Raw genomic sequence first — 25,661 nt, 5'->3', positions numbered from 1 at the left:
ACGGATCCTAGCGATTCTGAGATTGTTTTTTCGTGACATATTGGGCTTCATGTTAGTCATAAATTTAGGTCGATAATTTCTGCGTTTATTTGTGAAAAAAACAGAAATTTGGCGAAAATTTTGAAAATTTTGCAATTTTCACATTTTGAATTTTTATTCTGTTAAACCAGAGAGTTATGTAACACAAAATAGTTAATAAATAACATTTCCTACATGTCTACTTTACATCAGCACAATTTTAGAAACAAAATTTTTTTTTGCTAGGAAGTTATAAGGGTTAAAATGTGAACAGTGATTTCTCATTTTTACAACAAAATTTACAAAACCATTTTTTTTAGGGACCACCTCACATTTGAAGTCAGTTTGAGGGTTCTATATGGCTGAAAATACCCAAAAGTGACACCATTCTAAAAACTGCACCCCTCAAGGTGCTCAAAACCACATTCAAGAAGTTTATTAACCCTTCAGGTGTTTCACAGCAGCAGAAGCAACATGGAAGGAAAAAGTGAACATTCAACTTTTTAGTCACAAAAATGATCTTTTAGCAACAATTTTTTTATTTTTCCAAGGGTAAAAGGAGAAACTGGACCACAAAAGTTGTTGTCCAATTTGTCCTGAGTACGCTGATACCTCATATGTGGGGGTAAACCACTGTTTGGGGGCACGGCAGGGCTCGGAAGCGAAGGAGCGCCATTTGACTTTTTGAATGAAAAATTGGCTCCAATCTTTAGCGGACACCATGTCGCGTTTGGAGAGCCCCCGTGTGCCTAAACATTGGAGCTCCCCCAAAAGTGACCCCATTTTGGAAACTAGACGCCCCAAGGAACTTATCTAGATGCATAATGAGCACTTTAAACTCTCAGGTGCTTCACAAATTGATCCGTAAAAAATGAAAAAGTACTTTTTTTTCACCAAAAAATTCTTTTAGCCTCAATTTTTTCATTTTCACATGGGCAACAGGATAAAATGGATCCTAAAATTTGTTGGGCAATTTCTCCTGAGTACACCGATACCTCATATGTGGGGGTAAACCACTTTTTGGGAGCACGGCAAGGCTCGGAAGGGGAGGCGCGCCATTTGACTTTTTGAATGGAAAATTAGCTCCAATCGTTAGCGGACACCATGTCGCGTTTGGAGAGACCCTGTGTGCCTAAACATTGAAGCTCCCCCACATGTGACCCCATTTTGGAAACTAGACCCCCCAAGGAACTTATTTAGATGCATATTGAGCACTTTAAACCCCCAGCTGCTTCACAGAAGTTTATAACGCAGAGCCGTGAAAATAAAAAATAATTTTTCTTTCCTCAAAAATGATTTTTTAGCCCGGAATTTTTTATTTTCCCAAGGGTAACAGGAGAAATTGGAACCTAAATGTTATTTTCCAGTTTCTCCTGAGTACGCTGATACCTCATATGTGGGTGTAAACCACTGTTTGGGCGCACAGCAGGGCTCGGAAGGGAAGGCACGCCATTTGGCTTTTTGAATGGAAAATTAGCTCCAATCATTAGCGGACACCATGTCCCGTTTGGAGAGCACCTGTGTGCCTAAACATTGGAGCTCCCCTACAAGTGACCCCATTTTGGAAACTAGACCCCCCAAGGAACTTATCTAGATGCATAGTGAGCACTTTAAACCCCCAGCTGCTTCACAGAAGTTTATAACGCAGAGCCATGAAAATAAAAAATAATTTTTCTTTTCTCAAAAAATGATTTTTAGCCCCCAATTGTTTATTTTCCCAAGGGTAACAAGAGAAATTTGACCCCAAAAGTTGTTGTCCAGTTTCTCCTGAGTACGCTGGTACCCCATATGTGGGGGTAAACCACTGTTTGGGCACATGCCGGGGCTCGGAAGGGAAGTAGTGACGTTTTGGAATGCAGACTTTGATGGAATGGTCTGCGGGCATCATGTTACGTTTGCAGAGCCCCTGATGTGCCTAAACAGTAGAAACCCCCCACAAGTGACCCCATTTTGGAAACTAGACCCCCCAAGGAACTTATCTAGATGTGGTGGTGAGCACGTTCAACCCCCAAGTGCTTCACAGAAGTTTACAACGCAGAGCCGTGAAAATAAAAAATCATTTTTCTTTCCTCAAAAAAGATGTTTTAGCAAGCAATTTTTTATTTTCCCAAGGGTTACAGGAGAAATTTGACCCCAAAAGATGTTGTCCAGTTTCTCCTGAGTACGCTGATACCCCATATGTGGGGGTAAACCACTGTTTGGGCGCACGTCAGGGCTCGGAAGGGAAGTAGTGACATTTTGAAATGCAGACTTTGATGGAATGCTCTGCGGGCGTCACTGTTGTGAATTTGCTTTTTGCTCCCTCTAGTGGTTACTAGTTTTTTGACTCTGGTTTTTCTGTCATTCCTTTTATCCGCACCTGGGTCGTTAGTTAGGGGTGTTGCTATATAAGCTCCCTGGACCTTCAGTTCAATGCCTGGCAACGTAGTTATCAGAGCTAGTCTGCTGTGCTCTTGTCTACTGATCCTGGTTCCAGTTATATCAGCTAAGTCTGCCTTTTGCTTTTTGCTATTTGTTTTGGTTTTGTATTTTTGTCCAGCTTGTTCCAAAACTATATCCTGACCTTTGCTGGAAGCTCTAGGGGGGCTGGTGTTCTCCCCCCGGACCGTTAGACGGTTCGGGGGTTCTTGAATTTCCAGTGTGGATTTTGATAGGGTTTTTGTTGACCATATAAGTTACCTTTCTTTATTCTGCTATCAGTAAGCGGGCCTCTCTGTGCTAAACCTGGTTCATTTCTGTGTTTGTCATTTCCTCTTACCTCACCGTCATTATTTGTGGGGGGCTTCTATCCAGCTTTGGGGTCCCCTTCTCTGGAGGCAAGAAAGGTCTTTGTTTTCCTCTACTAGGGGTAGCTAGATTCTCCGGCTGGCGCGTGTCATCTAGAATCAACGTAGGAATGATCCCCGGCTACTTCTAGTGTTGGCGTTAGGAGTAGATATATGGTCAACCCAGTTACCACTGCCCTATGAGCTGGATTTTTGTATTCTGCAGACTTCCACGTTCCTCTGAGACCCTCGCCATTGGGGTCATAACAGTTTGCCAGGCCAGTATTAAATGTTTAATGCATTGCAGAAGAGGGATTATAAGAAAGAAGATTCTGAGTTTTTTTTTTTTTTTTTTTTTTCTTCCCCTTTACCTCAGAGTGGCTATGCTTGCTGCAGACATGAATGTCCAGACCTTGATTACAAGTGTGGACCAGCTGGCTACTCGTGTGCAGGGCATACAAGACTATGTTATCAGAAATCCTAGGTCAGAACCTAAAATACCGATTCCTGAACTGTTTTCCGGAGACAGGTTTAAGTTTAGGAATTTCGTGAATAATTGTAAATTGTTTTTGTCCCTGAGACCCTGTTCATCTGGAGATTCTGCTCAGCAAGTAAAAATTGTTATTTCGTTCTTACGGGGCGACCCTCAGGATTGGGCTTTTTCGCTGGCGCCAGGAGATCCGGCATTGGCTGATCTTGATGCGTTTTTTCTGGCGCTCGGTTTACTTTATGAGGAACCCAATCTTGAGATTCAGGCAGAAAAGGCCTTGCTGGCTATGTCTCAGGGGCAGGACGAGGCTGAAGTGTATTGCCAAAAATTTCGGAAATGGTCCGTGCTGACACATTGGAACGAGTGTGCACTGGCCGCTAATTTTAGAAATGGCCTTTCTGAAGCCATTAAGAATGTTATGGTGGGTTTTCCCATTCCCACAGGTCTGAATGATACTATGGCACTGGCTATTCAAATTGACCGGCGGTTGCGGGAGCGCAAAACCGCAAATTCCCTCATGGTGTTGTCTGAACAGACACCTAATTCGGTGCAATGTGATAGAAAAACCGCAAATTCCCTCATGGTGTTGTCTGAACAGACACCTGATTTAATGCAATGTGATAGAATCCTGACTAGAAATGAGCGGAAAATTCATAGACGCCGGAATGGCTTGTGCTACTACTGTGGTGATTCTACACATGTTATCTCAGCATGCTCTAAACGTATAGCTAAGGTTGTTAGTCCTGTCACCGTTGGTAATTTGCAACCTAAATTTATTCTGTCTGTAACTTTGATTTGCTCACTGTCATCTTATCCTGTCATGGCGTTTGTAGATTCAGGTGCTGCCCTGAGTCTCATGGATCTCTCATTTGCTAAGCGCTGTGGTTTTACTCTTGAACCATTAGAAAATCCTATTCCTCTTAGGGGTATTGATGCTACACCATTGGCAGCAAATAAACCGCAGTATTGGACACAGGTTACCATGTGCATGACTCCTGAACACCGCGAGGTGATACGTTTCCTGGTTTTACATAAAATGCATGATTTGGTTGTTTTAGGGCTGCCATGGTTACAGACCCATAATCCAGTCCTGGACTGGAAGGCTATGTCAGTCTCAAGTTGGGGCTGTCGTGGTATTCATGGGGATTCCCTGCCTGTGTCTATTGCTTCTTCTACGCCTTCGGAAGTTCCGGAGTATTTGTCTGATTATCAGGACGTCTTCAGTGAGTCTGAGTCCAGTGCACTGCCTCCTCATAGGGACTGTGACTGTGCTATAGATTTGATCCCAGGCAGTAAATTTCCTAAGGGAAGACTGTTTAATCTGTCGGTACCTGAACATACCGCTATGCGTTCATATATCAAGGAGTCTCTGGAAAAAGGACATATTCGTCCGTCTTCTTCCCCTCTTGGTGCGGGATTCTTTTTTGTGGCAAAAAAAGACGGATCTTTGAGACCTTGTATTGATTATCGGCTTTTAAATAAGATCACTGTCAAATTTCAGTATCCTTTACCGCTGTTGTCTGACTTGTTTGCCCGGATTAAGGGTGCCAAGTGGTTCACCAAGATAGACCTTCGTGGTGCGTACAACCTTGTGCGCATTAAGCAAGGTGATGAATGGAAAACCGCATTCAATACGCCCGAAGGTCATTTTGAGTACTTGGTGATGCCTTTTGGGCTCTCCAATGCGCCTTCAGTTTTTCAGTCCTTTATGCATGACATTTTCCGGAAGTATCTGGATAAATTTTTGATTGTTTATCTGGATGATATTTTGGTTTTTTCTGATAATTGGGATTCGCATGTGGAGATGGACCCAGTCAAGGTCCGAGCTATTCTTGATTGGACTCAGCCCTCGTCAGTTAAGAGTCTTCAGAAGTTCTTGGGCTTCGCTAACTTCTACCGTCGTTTTAGCGCTAATTTTTCTAGCATTGTGAAACCTTTGACGGATATGACCAAGAAGGGCTCCGATGTAGCTAACTGGGCTCCTGCTGCCGTGGAGGCTTTCCAGGAGTTGAAACGCCGGTTTACTTCGGCGCCTGTTTTGTGCCAGCCTGACGTCTCACTTCCCTTTCAGGTTGAGGTGGATGCTTCGGAGATTGGGGCAGGGGCCGTTTTGTCGCAGAGAGGCCCTGGTTGCTCTGTTATGAAACCTTGTGCCTTTTTCTCTAGGAAGTTTTCGCCTGCCGAGCGAAATTATGATGTGGGCAATCGGGAGTTGTTGGCCATGAAATGGGCATTTGAGGAGTGGCGTCATTGGCTCGAGGGTGCTAAGCATCGTGTGGTGGTCTTGACTGATCACAAAAATCTGATGTATCTCGAGTCTGCTAAACGCCTTAATCCGAGACAGGCCCGCTGGTCATTGTTTTTCTCCCGCTTTGATTTTGTTGTCTCGTATTTACCTGGTTCAAAGAATGTGAAGGCCGATGCTCTTTCTAGGAGCTTTGTGCCTGATGCTCCTGGAGTCGCTGATCCTGTTGGTATTCTTAAAGATGGAGTTATCTTGTCAGCTATTTCTCCGGATCTGCGACGTGTGTTGCAGAGATTTCAGGCTGATAGGCCTGAGTCTTGTCCACCTGACAGACTGTTTGTCCCGGATAAGTGGACCAGCAGAGTCATTTCCGAGGTTCATTCCTCGGTGTTGGCAGGTCACCCGGGAATTTTTGGCACCAGAGATCTGGTGGCCAGGTCCTTTTGGTGGCCTTCCTTGTCAAGGGATGTGCGGTCATTTGTGCAGTCCTGTGGGACTTGTGCTCGAGCTAAGCCTTGCTGTTCTCGTGCCAGCGGTTTGCTCTTGCCCTTGCCTGTCCCGAAGAGACCTTGGACACATATCTCCATGGATTTCATTTCTGATCTTCCGCTATCTCAGGGCATGTCCGTTATCTGGGTGATATGTGATCGCTTCTCCAAGATGGTCCATTTGGTTCCTTTGCCTAAGCTGCCTTCCTCTTCCGATCTGGTTCCTGTGTTTTTCCAGAACGTGGTTCGTTTGCACGGCATCCCTGAGAATATTGTGTCAGACAGAGGATCCCAGTTCGTTTCCAGGTTCTGGCGATCCTTTTGTAGTAGGATGGGCATTGATTTGTCGTTTTCGTCTGCTTTCCATCCTCAGACTAATGGACAGACGGAGCGAACCAATCAGACTTTGGAGGCTTATTTGAGGTGTTTTGTCTCTGCTGATCAGGACGATTGGGTGACATTCTTGCCGTTGGCTGAGTTTGCCCTTAATAATCGGGCTAGTTCCGCCACCTTGGTTTCACCTTTTTTCTGCAACTCTGGTTTCCATCCTCGCTTTTCTTCGGGTCATGTGGAGCCTTCTGACTGTCCTGGGGTGGATTCTGTGGTGGATAGGTTGCAGCAGATCTGGAATCATGTGGTGGACAACTTGAAGTTGTCACAGGAGAAGGCTCAGCGCTTTGCCAACCGCCGCCGCGGTGTGGGTCCCCGACTACGCGTTGGGGATTTGGTATGGCTTTCTTCCCGCTTTGTTCCTATGAAGGTCTCCTCTCCCAAATTTAAACCTCGTTTTATTGGGCCTTACAAGATATTGGAAATCCTTAATCCTGTATCTTTTCGTCTGGATCTTCCTGTGTCGTTTGCTATTCACAATGTATTTCATAGGTCCTTGTTGCGGCGGTACATTGTGCCTGTAGTTCCTTCTGCTGAGCCTCCTGCTCCGGTGTTGGTTGAGGGCGAGTTGGAGTACGTGGTGGAGAAGATCTTGGATTCTCGCCTCTCCAGGCGGAGGCTTCAGTACCTGGTCAAGTGGAAGGGCTATGGTCAGGAGGATAATTCCTGGGTGGTCGCCTCTGATGTTCATGCGGCCGATTTAGTTCGTGCCTTTCATGCCGCTCATCCTGATCGCCCTGGTGGTCGTGGTGAGGGTTCGGTGACCCCTCACTAAGGGGGGGGTACTGTTGTGAATTTGCTTTTTGCTCCCTCTAGTGGTTACTAGTTTTTTGACTCTGGTTTTTCTGTCATTCCTTTTATCCGCACCTGGGTCGTTAGTTAGGGGTGTTGCTATATAAGCTCCCTGGACCTTCAGTTCAATGCCTGGCAACGTAGTTATCAGAGCTAGTCTGCTGTGCTCTTGTCTACTGATCCTGGTTCCAGTTATATCAGCTAAGTCTGCCTTTTGCTTTTTGCTATTTGTTTTGGTTTTGTATTTTTGTCCAGCTTGTTCCAAAACTATATCCTGACCTTTGCTGGAAGCTCTAGGGGGGCTGGTGTTCTCCCCCCGGACCGTTAGACGGTTCGGGGGTTCTTGAATTTCCAGTGTGGATTTTGATAGGGTTTTTGTTGACCATATAAGTTACCTTTCTTTATTCTGCTATCAGTAAGCGGGCCTCTCTGTGCTAAACCTGGTTCATTTCTGTGTTTGTCATTTCCTCTTACCTCACCGTCATTATTTGTGGGGGGCTTCTATCCAGCTTTGGGGTCCCCTTCTCTGGAGGCAAGAAAGGTCTTTGTTTTCCTCTACTAGGGGTAGCTAGATTCTCCGGCTGGCGCGTGTCATCTAGAATCAACGTAGGAATGATCCCCGGCTACTTCTAGTGTTGGCGTTAGGAGTAGATATATGGTCAACCCAGTTACCACTGCCCTATGAGCTGGATTTTTGTATTCTGCAGACTTCCACGTTCCTCTGAGACCCTCGCCATTGGGGTCATAACACGTCACGTTGCGTTTGCAGAGCCCCTGATGTGCCTAATCAGTAGAAACTCCCCACAAGTGACCCCATTTTGGAAACTAGACCCCCAAAGGAACTAATCTAGATGTGTGGTGAGCACTTTGAACCCTCAAGTGCTTCACAGAAGTTTATAACGCAGAGCCGTGAAAATAAAAAATCATTTTTCTTTCCTCAAAAATAATTTTTTAGCCTGCAATTTTTTATTTTCCCAAGGGTTACAGGAGAAATTGGACCCCAAAAGTTGTTGTCCAGTTTCTCCTGAGTACGCTGGTACCCCATATGTGGGGGTAAACCACTGTTTGGGCGCACGTCGGGGCTCGGAAGGGAGAGAGCACCATTTGACTTTTTCAACGCAAGATTGGCTGGAATCAATAGTGGCGCCATGTCGCGTTTAGAGACCCCCTGATGTGCCTAAACAGTGGAAATCCCTCAATTCTAACTCCAACACTAACCCCAACACACTCCTAACCCTAATCCCGACCCTAACCCCAACACACCCCTAACCCTAGTCTTAACCCTAATTCCAACCCTAACTCTAATTCCAACCCTAACCCTAAGGCTATGTGCCCACGTTGCGGATTTGTGTGCGGATTTTTCCGCACTGTTTTTGGAAAAATCTGCAGGTAAAACGCACTGCGCTTTACCTGCTGATTTACCGCGGATTTCCAGTGTTTTTTTGTGTGGATTTCACCTGCGGATTCCTATTATGGAGCAGGTGTAAAACGCTGTGAAATCCGCACAAAGAATTGACATGCTGCGGAAAGTACAACGCAGTGTTTCCGCGCTGTATTTTCCGCACCATGGGCACAGCGGATTTGGTTTTCCATAGGTTTACGTGGTACTGTAAACGTGATGGAAAACTGCTACGAATCCGCAGCGACCAATCCGCTGCTGATCCGCAGCCAAATCTGCACCATGTGCACATAGCCTAATTCTAACCCTAATTCTAACCCTAATTCTATCCCTAAGTGCAGCCCTATCCCTAAGTGCAGCCCTATCCCTAAGTGCAGCCCTATCCCTAAGTGCAGCCCTATCCCTAAGTGCAGCCCTATACCCTAAGTGCAACCCTATCCCTAAGTGCAACCCTAAGTGCATCCCTAAGTGCAACACTATCCCTAAGTGCAACACTATCCCAAAGTGCAACCCTAAGTACAACCCTAACCCTAAGTGCAACCCTATCCCTAAGTGCAACCCTAAGTGCATCTCTAAGTGCAACCCTATCCCTAAGTGCAACCCTAAGTGCAACCGTAAGTGCAACCGTAAGTGCAACCCTATCCCTAAGTGCAACACTATCCCTAAGTGCAACACTATCCCTAAGTGCAACACTATCCCTAAGTGCAACACTATCCCTAAGTGCAACACTATCCCTAAGTGCAACCCTATCCCTAAGTGCATCCCTAAGTGCAACCCTATCCCTAAGTGCATCCCTAAGTGCAACCCTAAGTGCATCCCTAAGTGCAACCCTAACCCTACCCCTAATCCTAACAGAAAAACAAAAATAAATATATTTTCAGTATTTTATTATTGGCCCTACCTATGGGGGTGATAAAGGGGGGGGGGTTATTTACTATTACTATTTTTTTTATTTTGATCGCTGTGATAGGTTCTATCGCAGCGATCAAAATGTGCGAAGAACGAATCTGCCGGCCGGCAGATTCGGCCGGCGCACTGCGCATGCGCCCGCCATTTTCCAAGATGGTGGCGCCCATGCGAGAAGACCGAGGACACCGGGAGGGACACCGGGACTAGGTAAGTATGGGGGGGGTGCGATCGGGCAGAGGGGAGGGCGGGGGAGGGTCGGATGGGAGAGGAAGGCGCTTAGGACAGGACGGAGGGGTACGGAACACTGACGGCGGCTGCAGATCGCCGCCGTCAGTCGGTGGGGTGGGCAGATCGGGGTCTCCAGCCATGACAGATGCTATTGCAGCATCGGCCATGGCTGGATTGCAATATTTCACCATTTTCATAGGTGAAATATTGCAAATTGCTCTGATTGGCTGTTGCACTTTCAACAGCCAATCAGAGCGATCGTAGCCACGTGGGGGCAAAGCCACCCCCCCCTGGGCTAAAGTACCACTCCCCCTGTCCCTGCAGATCGGGTGAAATTGGAGTTAACCCTTTCACCCGATCTGCAGGGACGCGATCCCTCCATGACGCATACGGTGCGTCACAGGTCGGATTGGCACCGACTTTCATGACGCAGCGTATGCGTCAAAGGTCGGGAAGGGGTTAATACATCCCATTATTTTATTTGCCTTTGTAGCAGCTGCCTGACACTGGCCACTAAATGTGAGTTTGTCATCCACCCATACTCCCAGGTCTTTTTCATTGACGGTTTTGCCCAGAGTTTTAGAATTAAGCACATAGTTATACATCTTATTACTTCTACCCAAGTGCATGACCTTACATTTATCCCCATTAAAGCTCATTTGCCATTTATCAGCCCAAGCTTCTAGTTTACATAAATCCTCCTGTAATATAAAATTGTCCTCCTGTGTATTGATTACCCTGCAGAGTTTAGTGTCATCTGCAAATATTGAAATTCTGCTCTGAATGCCCCCACAAGGTCATTAATAAATATGTTAAAAAGAAGAGGGCCCAATACTGACCCCTGTGGTACCCCACTGCTAACTGCGACCCAGTCCGAGTGTGCTCCATTAATAACCACCCTTTGTTTCCTATCCCTGAGCCAGCTCTCAACCCACTTACACATATTTTCCCCTATCCCCATTGTTCTCATTTTATGTATCAACCTTTTGTGTGGCACCGTATCAAAAGCTTTTGAAAAGCCCATATACATTACATCCACTGGGTTCCCTTGGTCCAGTCCGGAACTTACCTCTTCATAGAAATTGATGAGCTTAGGGTGACAGGAACGGTCCCTAGTAAACCCATGCTGATACTGGGCCATGAGGTTATTCCTCTTCAGATACTCCAGTATATAGCATCCCTTAAATTGCCCTCCAGGATATTACCCACAGTAGAGGTTAAACTTACTGGCCTATAATGTCCGAGTTCAGTTTTTGTCCCCTTTTTGAATATTGGCTCCACATTTGCTATACGCCAGTCCTGTGGTACAGACCCTGTTATTATGGAGTCTTTAAAGGTTAAAAATAATGCTCTATCAATGACTGTACTTAATTCCTGCAGTACTTGGGGGTGTATCCCATCCGGGCCCGGAGATTTGCCAATTTTAGTGATTTTTAGACGCAGCCGTACTTCCTGCTGGGTTAAGCAGGTGACATTTAATGGGGAATTTTTGTTATCACTGATCATATTGTCTGCCATGGAATTTTCTTGTGTAAATACTGATGAAAAAGTCATTTAGCATATTGGCTTTTTCCTCATCCTCATCCACCATTTCCCCCAGACTATTTTTAAGGGGGCCAACACTATCATTTCTCCTACGCCTCATTGGGGGACACAGGACCATGGGTGTTATGCTCCTGCCACTAGGAGGACACTAAGTAGACAGAAAGATTAACTCCTCCTCTGCAGCATACACCCCTTCACTGGATACAATTTGAACCAGTTCTTGCTTAGTGTCTTAGGAGGCACTTGGGTCTTTTTTTCCCAGACCCCAACTTTGTTTTAATTTTTGATTTTTTAATTTTATGTAAATTTTTAATTTTTTATTTAACGGAGTGAAGGGGGCGACGGGTCCTTTTTTTCATAAGGTCCGCTCTCCCCCGAACCAACAACAGGCGAGCACGGCGAGTATACCTCCCCGTCCCTCTCCTGCGACGTATGGCGCACGAAAAAGGTTTGCGCCAGGGCAACGGTTCCTTTTTTGGTCCCGATTTCCCCCAACCCCCTCCAGGACCCTGCATTACAGCAATGTAATCTGGAGACGTATGCAGTCCGGAGGGGATGTTGTGTCGCAGCCCCCCTCTGCTACAGCAGCGTGATGCATCAGGGGCCTCTCCATCCCCATCCAGGGTGCATGGATTGAGCTTACATCCTCACAGAAGCGCCCAGCAGACTGTGAGATCCGGGACTATGGCGGTTGTAAGTACCTTCAGGGGACTCCCCCCTGCTCCCCCTCAGCGGCAGCGATGCGGTTCGGGTCCCCAGGGAGAGGCACCGCCGACCGGGGGTCGGTGGTGCTCGGCGGCGTTCCGTCGCGGCCGCCGCCGCACATCGTCGGCAGGCCCCATAAATTTAGTCCCCGGCTTCTTCAGCCGGAGTAGGCCGCAAGGGGAAAAATCTCCTCCCACGGCCGTAGCTCCGCCCCCTACATCGGCGCTTCTCGTCTGGGACGAGAGGCGCCCTCCAAATCTCGGGGGCCATATTTCCTCTCTCCTCTGCACGGAGCCCACGCTTCTACAGCGCTCCAAGGAGAACTCCTGGACAAAGAACCGCCATATCTCTCTCTGGGGACACAGACAGGACCGTGGGTAAGCTGCTTCAAGAAAGCTTGACCCCCTTTCTCTGCATATACTGCCCGCTCTGTCCCTAAGGCACTATGTCTCAATCCAAGGAGACAAAAAAGGGTAACAAGAAGCACACAGTGTTTTTCACTGTATGTGCCACTTGCAATGCGGCCCTGCCCCGAGCCCACACTAGCCCTTTGTGTGCAGATTGCGTCTCACCCTCTGTGCAGCCGCCCCTTACCGACGCTGGTACCGTCACCGATGCCGCAGCCGTCGACCCGGTAGGGCCTAGCCCCCCTGAGTGGGCAACCTCTCTGTCACGATCTGTGGCTTCCCTAGCCAGGGCAATTGACTCCCTCCGGGGCCCCCCTCCAGGTCGGACCGTGGAGGATTCAGACGATGGTATGGATTCTTCTACCAGCAGGGGGCGTACCCGGTCACTTTCTACCCGGGGCTCCAGAAAACGTGTTCACGTTTCATCCCCTGACCATGAGCTAGCGGGCCCTTCAGTACCTGCAAGCTCTGCTTCCAGGTCCCCTTCCCCAAACTCGGATGACTCTGAATATGAGTCCGACATTTCCTACGTTCAGGACCCCCCCTCCTCCCAAGAGTCCCTCGACTCTCTCATTGAGGCGGTAAACCAGACCCTGAAGGTGACTGAGGACTCTGCTTCGGAGCCCGAACATGTGGTGTCTTTCAAAAAGACTAAACGTGTTAAAAATGTTTTTATTACTCACCCTCACTTTAAAGAGATTGTACAAAAACATAGGGATCGCCCAGATAAACGCTTCATAGGACAAAAGTCCATCGAGGCCAAATACCCTTTTTCTCGGGAATTAGTCAAGGACTGGCTGCAGTCTCCCTCGGTGGAACCTGCTGTGTCACACCTCGCGTCCAAGACCATCCTGTCTCTTTCGGACGGTTCCTCTGTTAAGAATCCCTCCGATCGCCAGATTGATTATCTGGCTCGTTCCGCCTTCGAGGCCTCAGGAGCGTCTCTCTTCCCATCCTTCGCCGCCTCTTGGGTGGCTAAGGCTATGGTGTCTTGGACCGAGACTCTTTCCTCTAACATCCAAGCCAGTGATTTACCTCCAGAAGCCAGCATCCTGGTTAACCAGATAGCGCAGGCCGGAGACTTCATAGTCAACGCCTCTATGGACGCAGCCAATTGCGCTGCACAGGCAGCCGCCAATGCAATTTCCATCAGGAGAGCCCTGTGGCTCAGGGATTGTCGAGCAGATTCGGCTTCTAAACGTTCTCTAACAGCCCTGCCTTACCAGGCTGGTCGGCTATTTGGAGAAAAATTGGACCAAATGATCTTGGATGCTACCGGAGGGAAGAGTAAATTTCTCCCCCAGCAAAAGCCTACCCGGTCCTTTCGGTACCAGCAGCAACCTCCATTTCGGCCTTTTCGGTCCAATACCAACTGGGCTTCTACATCCTCTACCCCCGCATCAGGAAGAGGTTCGCGCGGTGGCCGAGGCACCCAGGTCTCTTACAGACCTAATCGTAACTGGAGACCCAGACCTAAACCTCCCGGGCCTAAGGGATCCGCATCCCATGGGTCCTCCGCCCAATTACTCCTTGCATTATCCGGTGGACTCCAACAAAGTAGGCGGACGCCTACTCTTTTTCCGTCAAGCCTGGCTCTCAGTCGTTTCCGACGAGTGGGTCAGAGAACTGGTGTCCACCGGATACAAAATAGAATTTTCCTCCCTCCCCCCTACACGCTTCTTCCAGTCTTGCCCTCAAAGGTCAAAGGCCACAGCGTTTCGCCAGGCAATACGGGCACTACTAAGGGACGGAGTCATCATTCCGGTCCCCCTAGAACAAAGATTCAAGGGTTTCTATTCAAATCTGTTCGTGGTCCCAAAGAAGGACGGATCACTTCGTCCGATCCTGGACCTGAAGCTATTAAACAGATTTATAAAAATCCGACACTTCAGGATGGAGTCCCTCCGTTCTGTGGTCGCGTCTATGGAAAAGGGAGAATTCCTGGCATCCATAGACATCAAGGACGCCTACCTGCACATACCGATCTTCCCTCCGCATCAGCAGTTCCTTCGCTTCGCTTTTTGCGGGGAACACTTTCAATTTGTGGCCTTGCCCTTCGGTCTCGCCACCGCTCCCAGAGTTTTCACGAAGGTCATGGCGGCTGCCATGGCCATTCTTCATTCCAGGGGAGTGGTGGTAATTCCGTACTTGGACGACCTACTGATAAAGGGTCCTTCCTACCCAGCGTGCGAAGAGTCCGTCGCTCTCACGGTGGATACTCTTTCTCGCCTGGGGTGGAAGATAAACTTCAAAAAATCTTTTCCAATTCCGGCTCAACAAATCTCCTTCCTGGGGATGATACTGGACACTTCCCGCGGTCTGGTCTTACTCCCTCAAGACAAGGCTTTGGCCTTGCAGCAGGGAGCCCAGCGTCTTTCTCGTCCAGTATCCCACTCCATTCGCGCCAGCATGTGAGTTCTCGGGCAGATGGTAGCGACCATGGAAGCGGTCCCATTTGCGCAGTTTCACCTCCGTCCCCTGCAGCATGCGCTACTGTCGGCTTGGGACGGCAACCCGTCCTCCCTCGACCGCCGATTCATCCTGGCCCCTCGGGTCAGGAAGGCTCTCAGGTGGTGGACGCTGAAGTCCTCCCTAACCCAGGGAAGGTCCTTTCTCCCAGTACGGTGGCTGGTGGTGACCACCGATGCCAGTCTCATAGGCTGGGGAGCGGTCTTCAACCATCACACAGCCCAGGGGCGGTGGTCCATTCAGGAGTCTCGCCTCGCCATCAATATCCTCAAGATTCGAGCTATCAGGCTAGCATTGTTTCACTTTCACCGACTTCTGGCAGGTCATCCAGTCAGAATACAGTCCGACAACGCCACGGCCGTGGCATATATCAACCGTCAGGGCGGAACTCGCAGCAAGACGGCCATGCTCGAGGTGTCTCACATCCTCCATTGGGCGGAGTCGAACCATTCGCCCATTTCGGCGATCCACATTCCAGGTGTGGAAAATTGGGCGGCGGACTTCCTCAGCCGCCAGGGCATCGCCTCCGGAGAGTGGTCCCTCCACCCGGAGGTCTTCCAGCAGATTTGCCATCGCTGGGGGACCCCGGATGTGGATCTCATGGCTTCCAGGATGAACAACAAGGTCCCTCAGTTCCTTGCTCGGTCCCTCGACCCACGGGCCCTCGGAGTAGACGCCCTGGTTCTACCTTGGCGTCAATTTCGCCTTCCGTACATTTTTCCTCCTCTTCCCCTACTACCGAGGGTCATCAAAAAGATCAGGGCAGAGGGGGTACCAGTGATTCTCGTCGCGCCAGACTGGCCGCGTCGGGCATGGTACGCCGAACTGGTTCAGTTGGTGGCCGACGTCCCCTGGCGTCTTCCAGATCGCGTGGATCTCCTTTCACAGGGCCCGATTTACCACCAGAACTCAAGGGCCCTGTCTTTGACGGCCTGGCCGTTGAGTCCTGGATTCTAGGCCAAGCGGGTTTTTCTCCCACGGTGTCCTCCACCATGATCAGAGCTAGGAAACCTGTTTCCATGCGTAGTTACCACCGTACCTGGCGAATTTTTTTCTCATGGTGCGATGCACAGGGACGATCTCCTCTAGTATTTTCTATTCCTTCCATTCTGGAGTTTCTTCAATCCGGACTAGAGTCGGGACTTGCCCTTAGCTCCCTAAAGGGTCAGGTTTTGGCATTGTCAGTCCTTTTCCAGCGGAAGATTGCCAATAGGTTGCCGGTGAAAACTTTCTACCAGGGAGTTTCCCGTGTGGCGCCTCCCTACAAGTCACCTTTGGATCCGTGGGATCTCAACTTAGTTCTCGGAGCTCTTCAGGAGACTCCTTTCGAACCGCTACAGGACGTTTCCTTGACCTTCCTTTCTTGGAAGGTAGTCTTCCTAGTAGCCGTCACGTCCATCAGAAGGGTTTCGGAGTTGGCTGCGCTCTCCTGCCGCCCTCCCTTTCTCATTTTTCATCCGGACAAGGCGGTATTGAGGACCTCTCCCACCTTTTTGCCCAAGGTCGTCTCCTCTTTCCACCTCAATGAGGAGATTGTTCTGCCTTCGTTCTGCCCGGCTCCTGTCCATCGCATCGAAAAGGCTCTACACACTCTTGATGTGGTGAGGGCTCTTCGTCGGTACGTCTCAAGAACGGCTCCCTTCCGCACGTCAGACGTCCTGTTCGTACTTCCAGAGGGGCCCAGGAGGGGTTCTCCTGCTTCAAAAGCCACTGTGGCAAAATGGATTCGGTCAGCCATTCAAGAATCCTATCGTGTCAGAGGTGTTCCTATTCCAGCTGGGATCAAGGCTCATTCTACTCGGTCGGTGGGCGCCTCGTGGGCCATTCGGCACCAGGCGTCAGCACAGCAGGTCTGCAAGGCTGCGACGTGGTCCAGTTTGCACACTTTTACCAAGCATTACCACATTCATTCCATCTCTTCTGCAGACGCTGCCCTTGGCAGGCGCATTCTGCAAGCGGCAGTTCCTTAAGCCGTAAGCCAGTGGTACATGGGGTTTTAGCATATTGCTCCCCACCCAGGGACTGCTTTTGTACGTCCCATGGTCCTGTGTCCCCCAATGAGGCGTAGGAGAAAAGGAGATTTTTGTTTACTTACCGTAAAATCTTTTTCTCCGAGCCACTCATTGGGGGACACAGCACCCACCCTGTTAGCCTGTTTTTGGCTTGTTGTTACTTCTTTGGTTTTGACATAGTTGTCTTTGTTCATGCTCCTACTGCTTTACTACCGAACTGGTTCAAATTGTATCCAGTGAAGGGGTGTATGCTGCAGAGGAGGAGTTAATCTTTCTGTCTACTTAGTGTCCTCCTAGTGGCAGCAGCATAACACCCATGGTCCTGTGTCCCCCAATGAGTGGCTCGGAGAAAAAGATTTTACGGTAAGTAAACAAAAATCTCCTTTTTTTAGTTTCTTACTGTTTATGTAGTTAAAGAATATTTTGGGGTTATTTTTGCTCTCTCTAGCAATGAGTCTCTCTGTCTCAATCTTAGCTGCCTTGATTTGCTTTTTACAGAATTTATAGAATTTTCTGTATTTATTTAATGCCTCCTCACTACCTACTTCCTTTAATTCTCTAAATGCTTTCTTTTTGTCACTTATTGCGCCCCTTACAGCTCTGTTTAGCCATATTGGTTTCCTCCTATTTCTAGTATGTTTATTCCCATACGGTATATACTGTGCACAGGTCCTATCCAGGATGCTAATAAACGTCTCCCATTTTCTTTGTGTATTTTTATGTCTCAGGATATTGTCCCAGTTAATTGCACCAAGATCATCTCTCATCCGTTGGATATTTGCCCTCCTGAAGTTTAGTGTCCTTGTCACCCCTCTACTACACATCTTATTAAAGGATTCATGAAAACTTATTATTTTGTGATCACTATTCCCCAAGTGACCCCCAACCCTTATATTTGATATGCGGTCTGGCCTGTTGATTAATATTAGGTCTAGCAGTGTCACCCTTCTTGTTGGGTCCTGAACCAGTTGTGAAAGGTAATTGACTCTCATAGTTGTCAAAAACCGATTACCTTTGCTGGAACTGCAGGTTTCTGTTCCCCAATCTATTTCAGGGTAGTTGAAGTCCCCCATAATAATGACTTCTCCTTGAGTCGCAGCTTCATCTATTTGCTTTATGAGGATATTCTCCATTGCTTCCATTATTTTTGGAGATTTATAACAAACCCCTATCAGTAATTTATTATTTTTCCCCCTCCCCTTATCTCCACCCACAGGGACTCTACATTTTTGTTAGATTCACCTATATTATCACACAGGATGGGTTTTAAAGATGATTTTACATATAGACACACACCTCCCCCTCGCTTATCTGTACGGTCATTTCTGAACAGACTATAGCCCTGCAAGTTAACAGCCCAGTCATGGCTCTCATCCAGCCATGTCTCAGATATCCCCACCATGTCATAATTATGCTCCAACATCATTAATTCTAATTCATCCATTTTGTTGGAGGAGAGGCTTCTGGCATTAGTATACATACACTTGATGTTCCTCTCTATACCTCTATTCTTTCTTAAATTATTAATTGTTCTAACCCCACCCCCCATGCCACCGCCACCCCCAACTTACTTATTTGTGCCCAGGTCTCTATCATCACTATCTTCCCCTCCTATAAATTGAATACCCTCCCCCCCAATCCCTAGTTTAAACACTCCTCCAACCTTCTAGCCATTTTCTCCCCCAGCACAGCTGCACCTTCCCCATTGAGGAGCAGCCTGTCCCTAGCATAGAGCCTGTAGCCAACTGAGAAGTCGGCCCAGTTCTGCAGGAACCCAAACCCCTCCTTCCTACACCAATTCTTGAGCCACTTATTAACCTCCCTAATCTCCCGTTGCCTCTCTGGCGTGGCACGTGGTACAGTCAGTATTTCGGAAAATACCACGTTGGAGGTCCTTGCTTTCAGCTTGCAGCCTAATTCCCTGAAATCATCTTTAAGAACCTTCCACCTACCTCTAACTTTGTGTCAATGTGCACCATGACCGCTGGGTCCTCACCAGCCCCTCCCAGTAATCTGTCCACCCGATCAGCGATGTGTCGGACTCGAGCGCCAGGTAGGCAGCACACCGTCCGACGATCCCTGTCTTTGTGACAGATTGCCCTATCTGTTCCCCTAATAATTGAGTTCCCCACTACCAGCACCTGTCTGGCCTGTACTGCTCTCCTATTTCCCTCCTTACTGTAGCAGTCACTCCTCCGGCTTTCAGAGGACATGCCTGGCTGCAGCAGTGCTACCCCTGTACTGGCACCCCCTCATCTGCCAACTTAGCAAACTTATTGGGGTGTGCCAGATCAGGACTAGCCTCCCTGGCACTCTTCCCTCTACCCGGCCTTCTAACTCACACAGCTTGCTGCTTCACTGTCCTGCAGCTCCATCCTACCATCCCCCCTTCATCTATCCCATTGAGCATCTGCTCAGTGTTGCCAGCTGCACATTTAGATCCAGAATCTGGGCTTCCAAATGCTCAACGTGCTCACATCTCGCACAGCAGTATGCACCCTCGACCGGCTGATCAAGGACTGCATACATGTGGCAAGATGTGCACTGGATGGCATTAACAATAGTGGAGCACATTTCCTAATGGGGATTGCACCAGACAGAAACGTTAAATAAAAATAAATACAAAGTACGGTATTAATAAAATACAGCTAGCAATTCAGTAATTCCTCCCTTGGAAACTCCCTGAATCCAAAGTCACTGAATCACAAGTCACACTTGCCACCATTCGCACTTACGCTCAGGTCACACTCTGCTTGTTCACACTCGCTAAGCTGAAGATTTAAAGAGAGTGGGCCAGAGTTTGACTTATGTGGGTTATGGGAATGCCGGGTTACCACTTGAAGAGTGATCAGCTTTATTCATTAGCGGCACAACCTCTCATGCCCACCTGGGTTATCGGAGTGCGTGCTGTTAGCTTCTCCTGGGTTACAACCGATGTGTAAATCTCCATGCTCGCTCACATTAACACAATACTGTACAGATTTGCTGGGCACATTCCCCTATGCCCTAACCATTTCTATACCTCAATTGATCTTTCCCTATGCTAAACATCAGGACTATGTCCCGACATAGCTATGATCTCGGCTCATGGCGTAAGTGGGGGCACAGCGATCTCAGGACCTTGTGTTGGAGTCTAGTGATTGACAGCTTGGATAGCCAGTCACATTAAAGCAAAGCGCCTTAGGCAGTATTTACATCCGAAATGTTTCTATATTCCCTTCCCTCAGGTCCTGTTTGAAATACTACAAAGAGAACCCCTGGAATGAGCAGCACGTGTTCCGGCTCCCAATCCGACCGAGCGTCATCAGCAGCTTCTACCAGAAGTAAGTGGAGATGTTGTCAGGAATACCAGCCGAGTGCCATGACCCAACACCCCCTGTGTGAGGTAGAAGGAGCAGCCCATCAAAACAAAATCTCCCGCTGGCCTCTCCATAAATGACATGGCTGACCATTTATCTGAATGACTGCCATGTAATACTCCATAGGATAGCCTTTACTGTGCGCTAATAGTAATGCCGTGCTGTTGTCACATTACATTTATTAGGATCAGAAGATTTTGTACAAGGACAGATTGTGGTGAAAATGCGAATACTTGTATTTCATGGTTACTTGAAAAATAGGATTGTTAATGTTTGGTGTAGAACATGGGTTATTTTATTTGTTTATTTTTTTACAGCTCATCAGACATTGGTGGCAAATCACTAGGATATGCCAACAACTACTTATTGCCAATACAGATTGGCAGCAGTATTAGGATAGCCATCTATGTGGTTGTCCATGCCTTCAGAAAGGGAAGTGGCACGGTGTTGATCAGACGTGGTGATATGCCACAATTGTCTTCACTTAACTGACATTTTGGGGATTTTTTTTTATATATACTTGCGTCTATTTGAGAATAGCAATGATTTTTGCAATTGGGTCTCATTAAAAATGTCACAACGCTTGGCTTGTCCAGACTTTGTTTCCCTCGACATTTAAGCTTGATGTGGTCTGTGATCATAAATCGGCTGAGAAGAGCTCGGGAAAACAAACTAACAGATAAATGAGTTACAAACTTCACTGACTGGATTCTCAGTTAACTAATGTTTCAGCCAGCATTAGTGCAACACAGAGGCTATAGATGGCAAGTGTGGTAAAAGATTTACTAAAACCCAATTGCAAAAATTATTTTAGTCCCAACCATATGCATTTAAGTAAAAAAAAAAAAAAAAACAACTTCCTTCCAAAGGTTGGTTATCCTTTTTCACCAGTTCAGGACTGTACCATTTTCTCCCTTCCTGACTAGACATCTCTCTCTTTTTTTATTTTTTTTTTAATATAAATCCATGTGCTTTTAATAACTTTAAAAGAAAAATGTCTGCTCCCGATATTCAAAAAAAACTTTGCCTCTTTTCTACGCAATATTCAAAGCTTAATTTTTATTTCATTTTTATATGAAATTTTTCCCAAATATCAGGAAAATGTAATGAAAAATAGGAAATGTTTTATGACCACATAAGACAACTAAACATTTTAAATTGTGTTCTCCTTTCCATAGAAATAATTTTTATATATTGGGCATTTTTTTTTCAGTGATTTGGACTCGCAGTCTTGGAATGTGTCTTTAAGTTTTTGTTTTATTTTTTTCCTTTTTTTTTTTAGTTTGTCACAAACTGTGCCTCTCATCATGTGTTAAAAGACCTTTGGAGAAGTATTTTGACATATTATTCTTTTTATTGCGGTCTTCCCTGTGAGTGATATATCAGCCCCATTTATGGGGGAAATTCAGCCTTCTGCTTACATAGCAGAGTGACCTGGGTCTTAGGACCCAGCAGCTCCTGCTCCCTCCCTACCCAGTGATCACATGATAGCTGGGGCTGGGGGAGAGACGCTTGTTCAGCTCTGTGTATGCAGCAGTTGGGGAGGCAGAGATGGTAATAAACCATCTCTGCCTTCTCTGTGGGAAGTCCAGATTTGGCTGATAGCTGGCTCCTGCACTTACAGGATCATGTGAAAGCAACTTAATTTGCTTTGACATTTTAGAATATCCGTGCAGAGTAAATATTGCCGGGCCCTCTCAACTTTTAAAGTCTTTATGTGGTCTGGAAGCAGTTAAGGTCCCTCAGAACATGTTAATGTTTGTCTATGACTAAGGGAGTGGTTTGCTGCTTTTTTTTCCTTCAAAAACCGTTTTCCAATGGAGGAGATTAATTTTACTATTTCTGGACAACCCCTTTGAAGCCTACCACTAATCAAAACTGAATGTGTCCTTCATCAAAGCTGCACCGCAGCCTTGAATTTTTTTTGGTCTCCAGACACCTTCTGCCTTCTATTTCTGCGACAGGAGGCAGTCGCTTAGCACATACCAAATTATCATCCATATCGGCTCTTATGGACCGGCCCTTTCCTGTTTGTTTACCCTGGTCTGTCACAGGGAGAGTTCTCACCTCTCCTTGTGTACAGAAATGCTTGTTTGACGCTTTGCCTATAAAGCGTGTATCATGATCTATGATTATTAGTCCAATGCCAGGAGATGTTCTAGTAGATCACTTGGTTAAATCCAATGTCTTCCTACAGCACTCACCCACAGACATGGAGAGTGGAGATCCTCAGTGGACATGGGCAGAAGGAAGTCAAAACTATGTGGCAGCTCAGTGCCAGACCTCCTGTAGACCACGTGTCATTTGATGTTCCAGGTACTGACCCCAATCTGTGGTATAATCTGTATTTTACCTTCTGTTCACATTCATACATGATAGAAAATATCAGACAGTAGAGATGAGAGCTCAGCTGCAGAAGTTCAGTAAGCAGAAATGTGTTTCACTTACTCAGTAAATGGATGGATAGAAATGTTAGTAGTTACTTAAAGGGAAACCATCATCCAATAACTTTGTTTAAATCAGCTTCATGTGTTAAATACATACTACCATGTTATTAAAAATATATATATATATATATTTTTTCTATACCTGTATTAAAAATAAATATTATAAATCTTACAATTTTTCACTGGCCACTGGGGTGTACTTTAAACTTTGACTTCCAACTGTTTCAGGAAACAACACATGTATATAGCCACAATGAACAGACTCTGACCCCATCTTTTTGAAGCATCTAGTGCAGGGGTGGGAAACCTCAGGCCTGTGGACCATTTAAGGCCTTCAATCTGGCCCCTGTGGACCGCAGTGCTTGGGCTGGCAGCTGTTTTTTGACGGCCGTTGGCCCATTAATTGCTTCTTGCTCTGTGAGCATGCACACAGTGTTCACTACTGAAATCTGAGGCACGTGCAGTGATTACGTCCTGACAACAGTGCCAGCGTTAGGACCTACTTAGCGGGCAGAGTTGGAGCACAATTCGTACAGCCCCCAAAGGATGGTATAAATATCCAAATGGCCCTTGGCAGAAAGAAGATTCCCCACCCCTGCTCTAGTGCAAAGGTCATTGTGAAAGGAAGGGGAGCAGGGTCAGCTGTGGCATAGTCTATTGTGATTGGTGAATCCTGTATAATCAGCTGTGTATAAAGGTGTCACCTGTCATTGTAATCCTGGCAGTGATCATAATGAGCCTGCTGAAAGCTCTTCCTGAAAGGACAGGAAGTGTCAATATAATGAAAGCCCTGTCGCCTCAGTAAAACTTGCAAGATTATCTTTTTTTATTTATTTTTTTAATACAGGTAGTCATCTGATGGGGGGAAAAATATATATATTTTTAAGTGTATGGAAAAGAAAAACCTGATGAAAACAATAGGTAATTTTCTGATAGGCTTTCTTTAAAGGACCTGTCAGCATGATTTTGTAATGTAAAGACATAGCTGTCAATTCTGCTGTAACACTGTACAGCCCCTGGCTTCTGAAATAGAGGAGGCAGGTCACTGAAAAAGCTGTAACCTGTCACTGAAAGGCCAGAGGCAGGCGGAGGGGCTGGTGAATCGCAGATTGGGAGGTGAGGGCCCCGTGCTCAGTCAGGCCCCTGTGCACCAAACTTCAAATTAGCAGGAAATGTCAAATGGTTATTAAAAAAGATCTACAACGTGGATTACTTCATCAAAGGTATCAATGTAATCAGTATTACAGCGCCATTACAGTAATGTCTTAACCTGTCAGCATGATTTTGTAATGTAATCTTTAAGTACGTACTTTTCTAAACATATAAAAAGCAAAATCTAGAAGAAAAAAAACATTAAATGGAAGCATGCTTGGGACTACAGAACAGAAGAACTTGGGTATTCTGCTTACAAGTAAATGAGATTTAATGTAGAGTAATGCACCTAGTATAGATTAAGGCTATGTGCACACGCTGCGGATTTTGCTGCGGATCCGCAGCAGTTTCTCATGAGTTTACAAGCATATGGGAAACAGAAAACTGTGCCCATGCTTCAGAAAAAAATGTGCGGAAACGCAGCGGTTTACATTCCGCAGCATGTCACTTCTTTCTGCGGATTCCGCAGCGGCTTTACACCTGCTCCAATAGAAAACCGCAGTGAAATCCGCGGTAAACCCACGATAAATCTCCAGCAAAAACGTAGCGTTTTTGGCCTGCAGATTTATCAATTCCGCTGCAGAAAAATCCGCAGAGGCCCATTCTACGTGTGCACATAGCCTAATTCTATTGCTGCATTTACAATAATTGGAAATATACTCGGGACTACAGAACTGGAGAAGGTCTTGGGCATTCTGGTTACAAGTAAGCTGAGCAGCAGTACTCAATGTCAAGCAGCAGCCGCAAAAGCAGACAAGATTTTAGGGTGTATAAGAAGAGCGATAATATCCTGCGAGCCTAACGTATCGTTACCCCTTTATAAATCACTGGTGAGGCCACATCTAGAATTTGGGATCCAGTTTTGGGCTCCACATTTTACAAAGGATATTCAGAATTAGAATCAGTTCAAAGACGGGCAACTAGATTACTACAAGGGATGAAAGGCCTCTCATCTGAAGAAATGGCCATAAATTAACTAACCTAATATTTGATGCTGTGCCACCACACCATTACTGGAAGGTTTGGAGCAGCAGAACTACAGACAATATGAACATGATATTAATGTATTGCATATATTTGAGATTTACTGTGTATTAAAAACGTATGGCATATTTAGAAACCACTGTTCCTCTTTATCATCTGTTCGGCCTACATACAGAGCCACTTTACATTCTCTTATGCCTGTATATACATGGTAATGCTTATTTTCTTGAACATGTTTTCTTGTGGCGTTGATTTGATACCATGTTATTGTTCTGTTGCCAGATGTCCAGAATGATATGGCAATGAGCAGAGAAAGTGAAGACATTCTTTATTACCAGTCACAGATCAGCTGCAGTCAAGTGCACTTCTTGTGAAAATGGCCAGTCAGGTAATACCACACAAATACCATTGCAATATTACTTTGTAAATGGTGTCTTTTGTCCTCTGTTATTTAGTTATGTCTTTGTTCTAACTTGGGCTTTCACAGAACCATCTTTCTCATTCATGTGCTGACCATTTACGAAAAAAAAAAAGGCCCCAATTTTGGGCATGCGCCTCACCAGCAATGTTTTTTTTTTTATTTTTAAATAGGTTTTTATTAAGAATAAGCAAGAACATTACATTACAGTAACCTTTCAATTTGTTACATAGAAAAATTTTCTCATTTTCCAACAACCTCAACAATCCCAACATCCCCCCCCCCCAAAGGACAGCTCAGCTCCATATAAACATCCATATCTGCCATTAATGTTTCTCCATCCTACATATCTCAGTTAAGACCGCTTATACGTCTAGTAACTTCCATCATTCAAAAGGCCCTCTGCACCCAACACATTTTACCCACTATCCCAACTCAA

General features: G+C 46.5%; 1 protein-coding gene across 3 annotated transcripts in view; it reads left to right on the top strand.

Annotated features, from left to right (window-relative positions):
- ZWILCH (zwilch kinetochore protein) overlaps positions 1-25,661 on the top strand; it is a 132,317-nt gene that overhangs the window by 103,807 nt on the left and 2,849 nt on the right. For all 3 annotated transcript variants that reach the window (XM_077263259.1, XM_077263261.1, XM_077263260.1), the window contains exons 16-18: positions 20,090-20,185; positions 22,419-22,537; positions 25,087-25,192. In XM_077263259.1, coding sequence (XP_077119374.1) covers positions 20,090-20,185; positions 22,419-22,537; positions 25,087-25,178 — 307 coding nt within the window. In that variant the 3' untranslated portion in view covers positions 25,179-25,192. The remainder of the gene's footprint in view (positions 1-20,089; positions 20,186-22,418; positions 22,538-25,086; positions 25,193-25,661) is intronic.

The sequence above is a fragment of the Ranitomeya variabilis genome, chromosome 5 (genome assembly GCF_051348905.1).
Source record: "Ranitomeya variabilis isolate aRanVar5 chromosome 5, aRanVar5.hap1, whole genome shotgun sequence".
NCBI classification, from domain to species: domain Eukaryota; kingdom Metazoa; phylum Chordata; class Amphibia; order Anura; family Dendrobatidae; genus Ranitomeya; species Ranitomeya variabilis.
The sequence above is the reverse complement of the archived record's forward strand: the minus strand, read 5'-3'. Positions and strand labels throughout refer to the sequence as shown.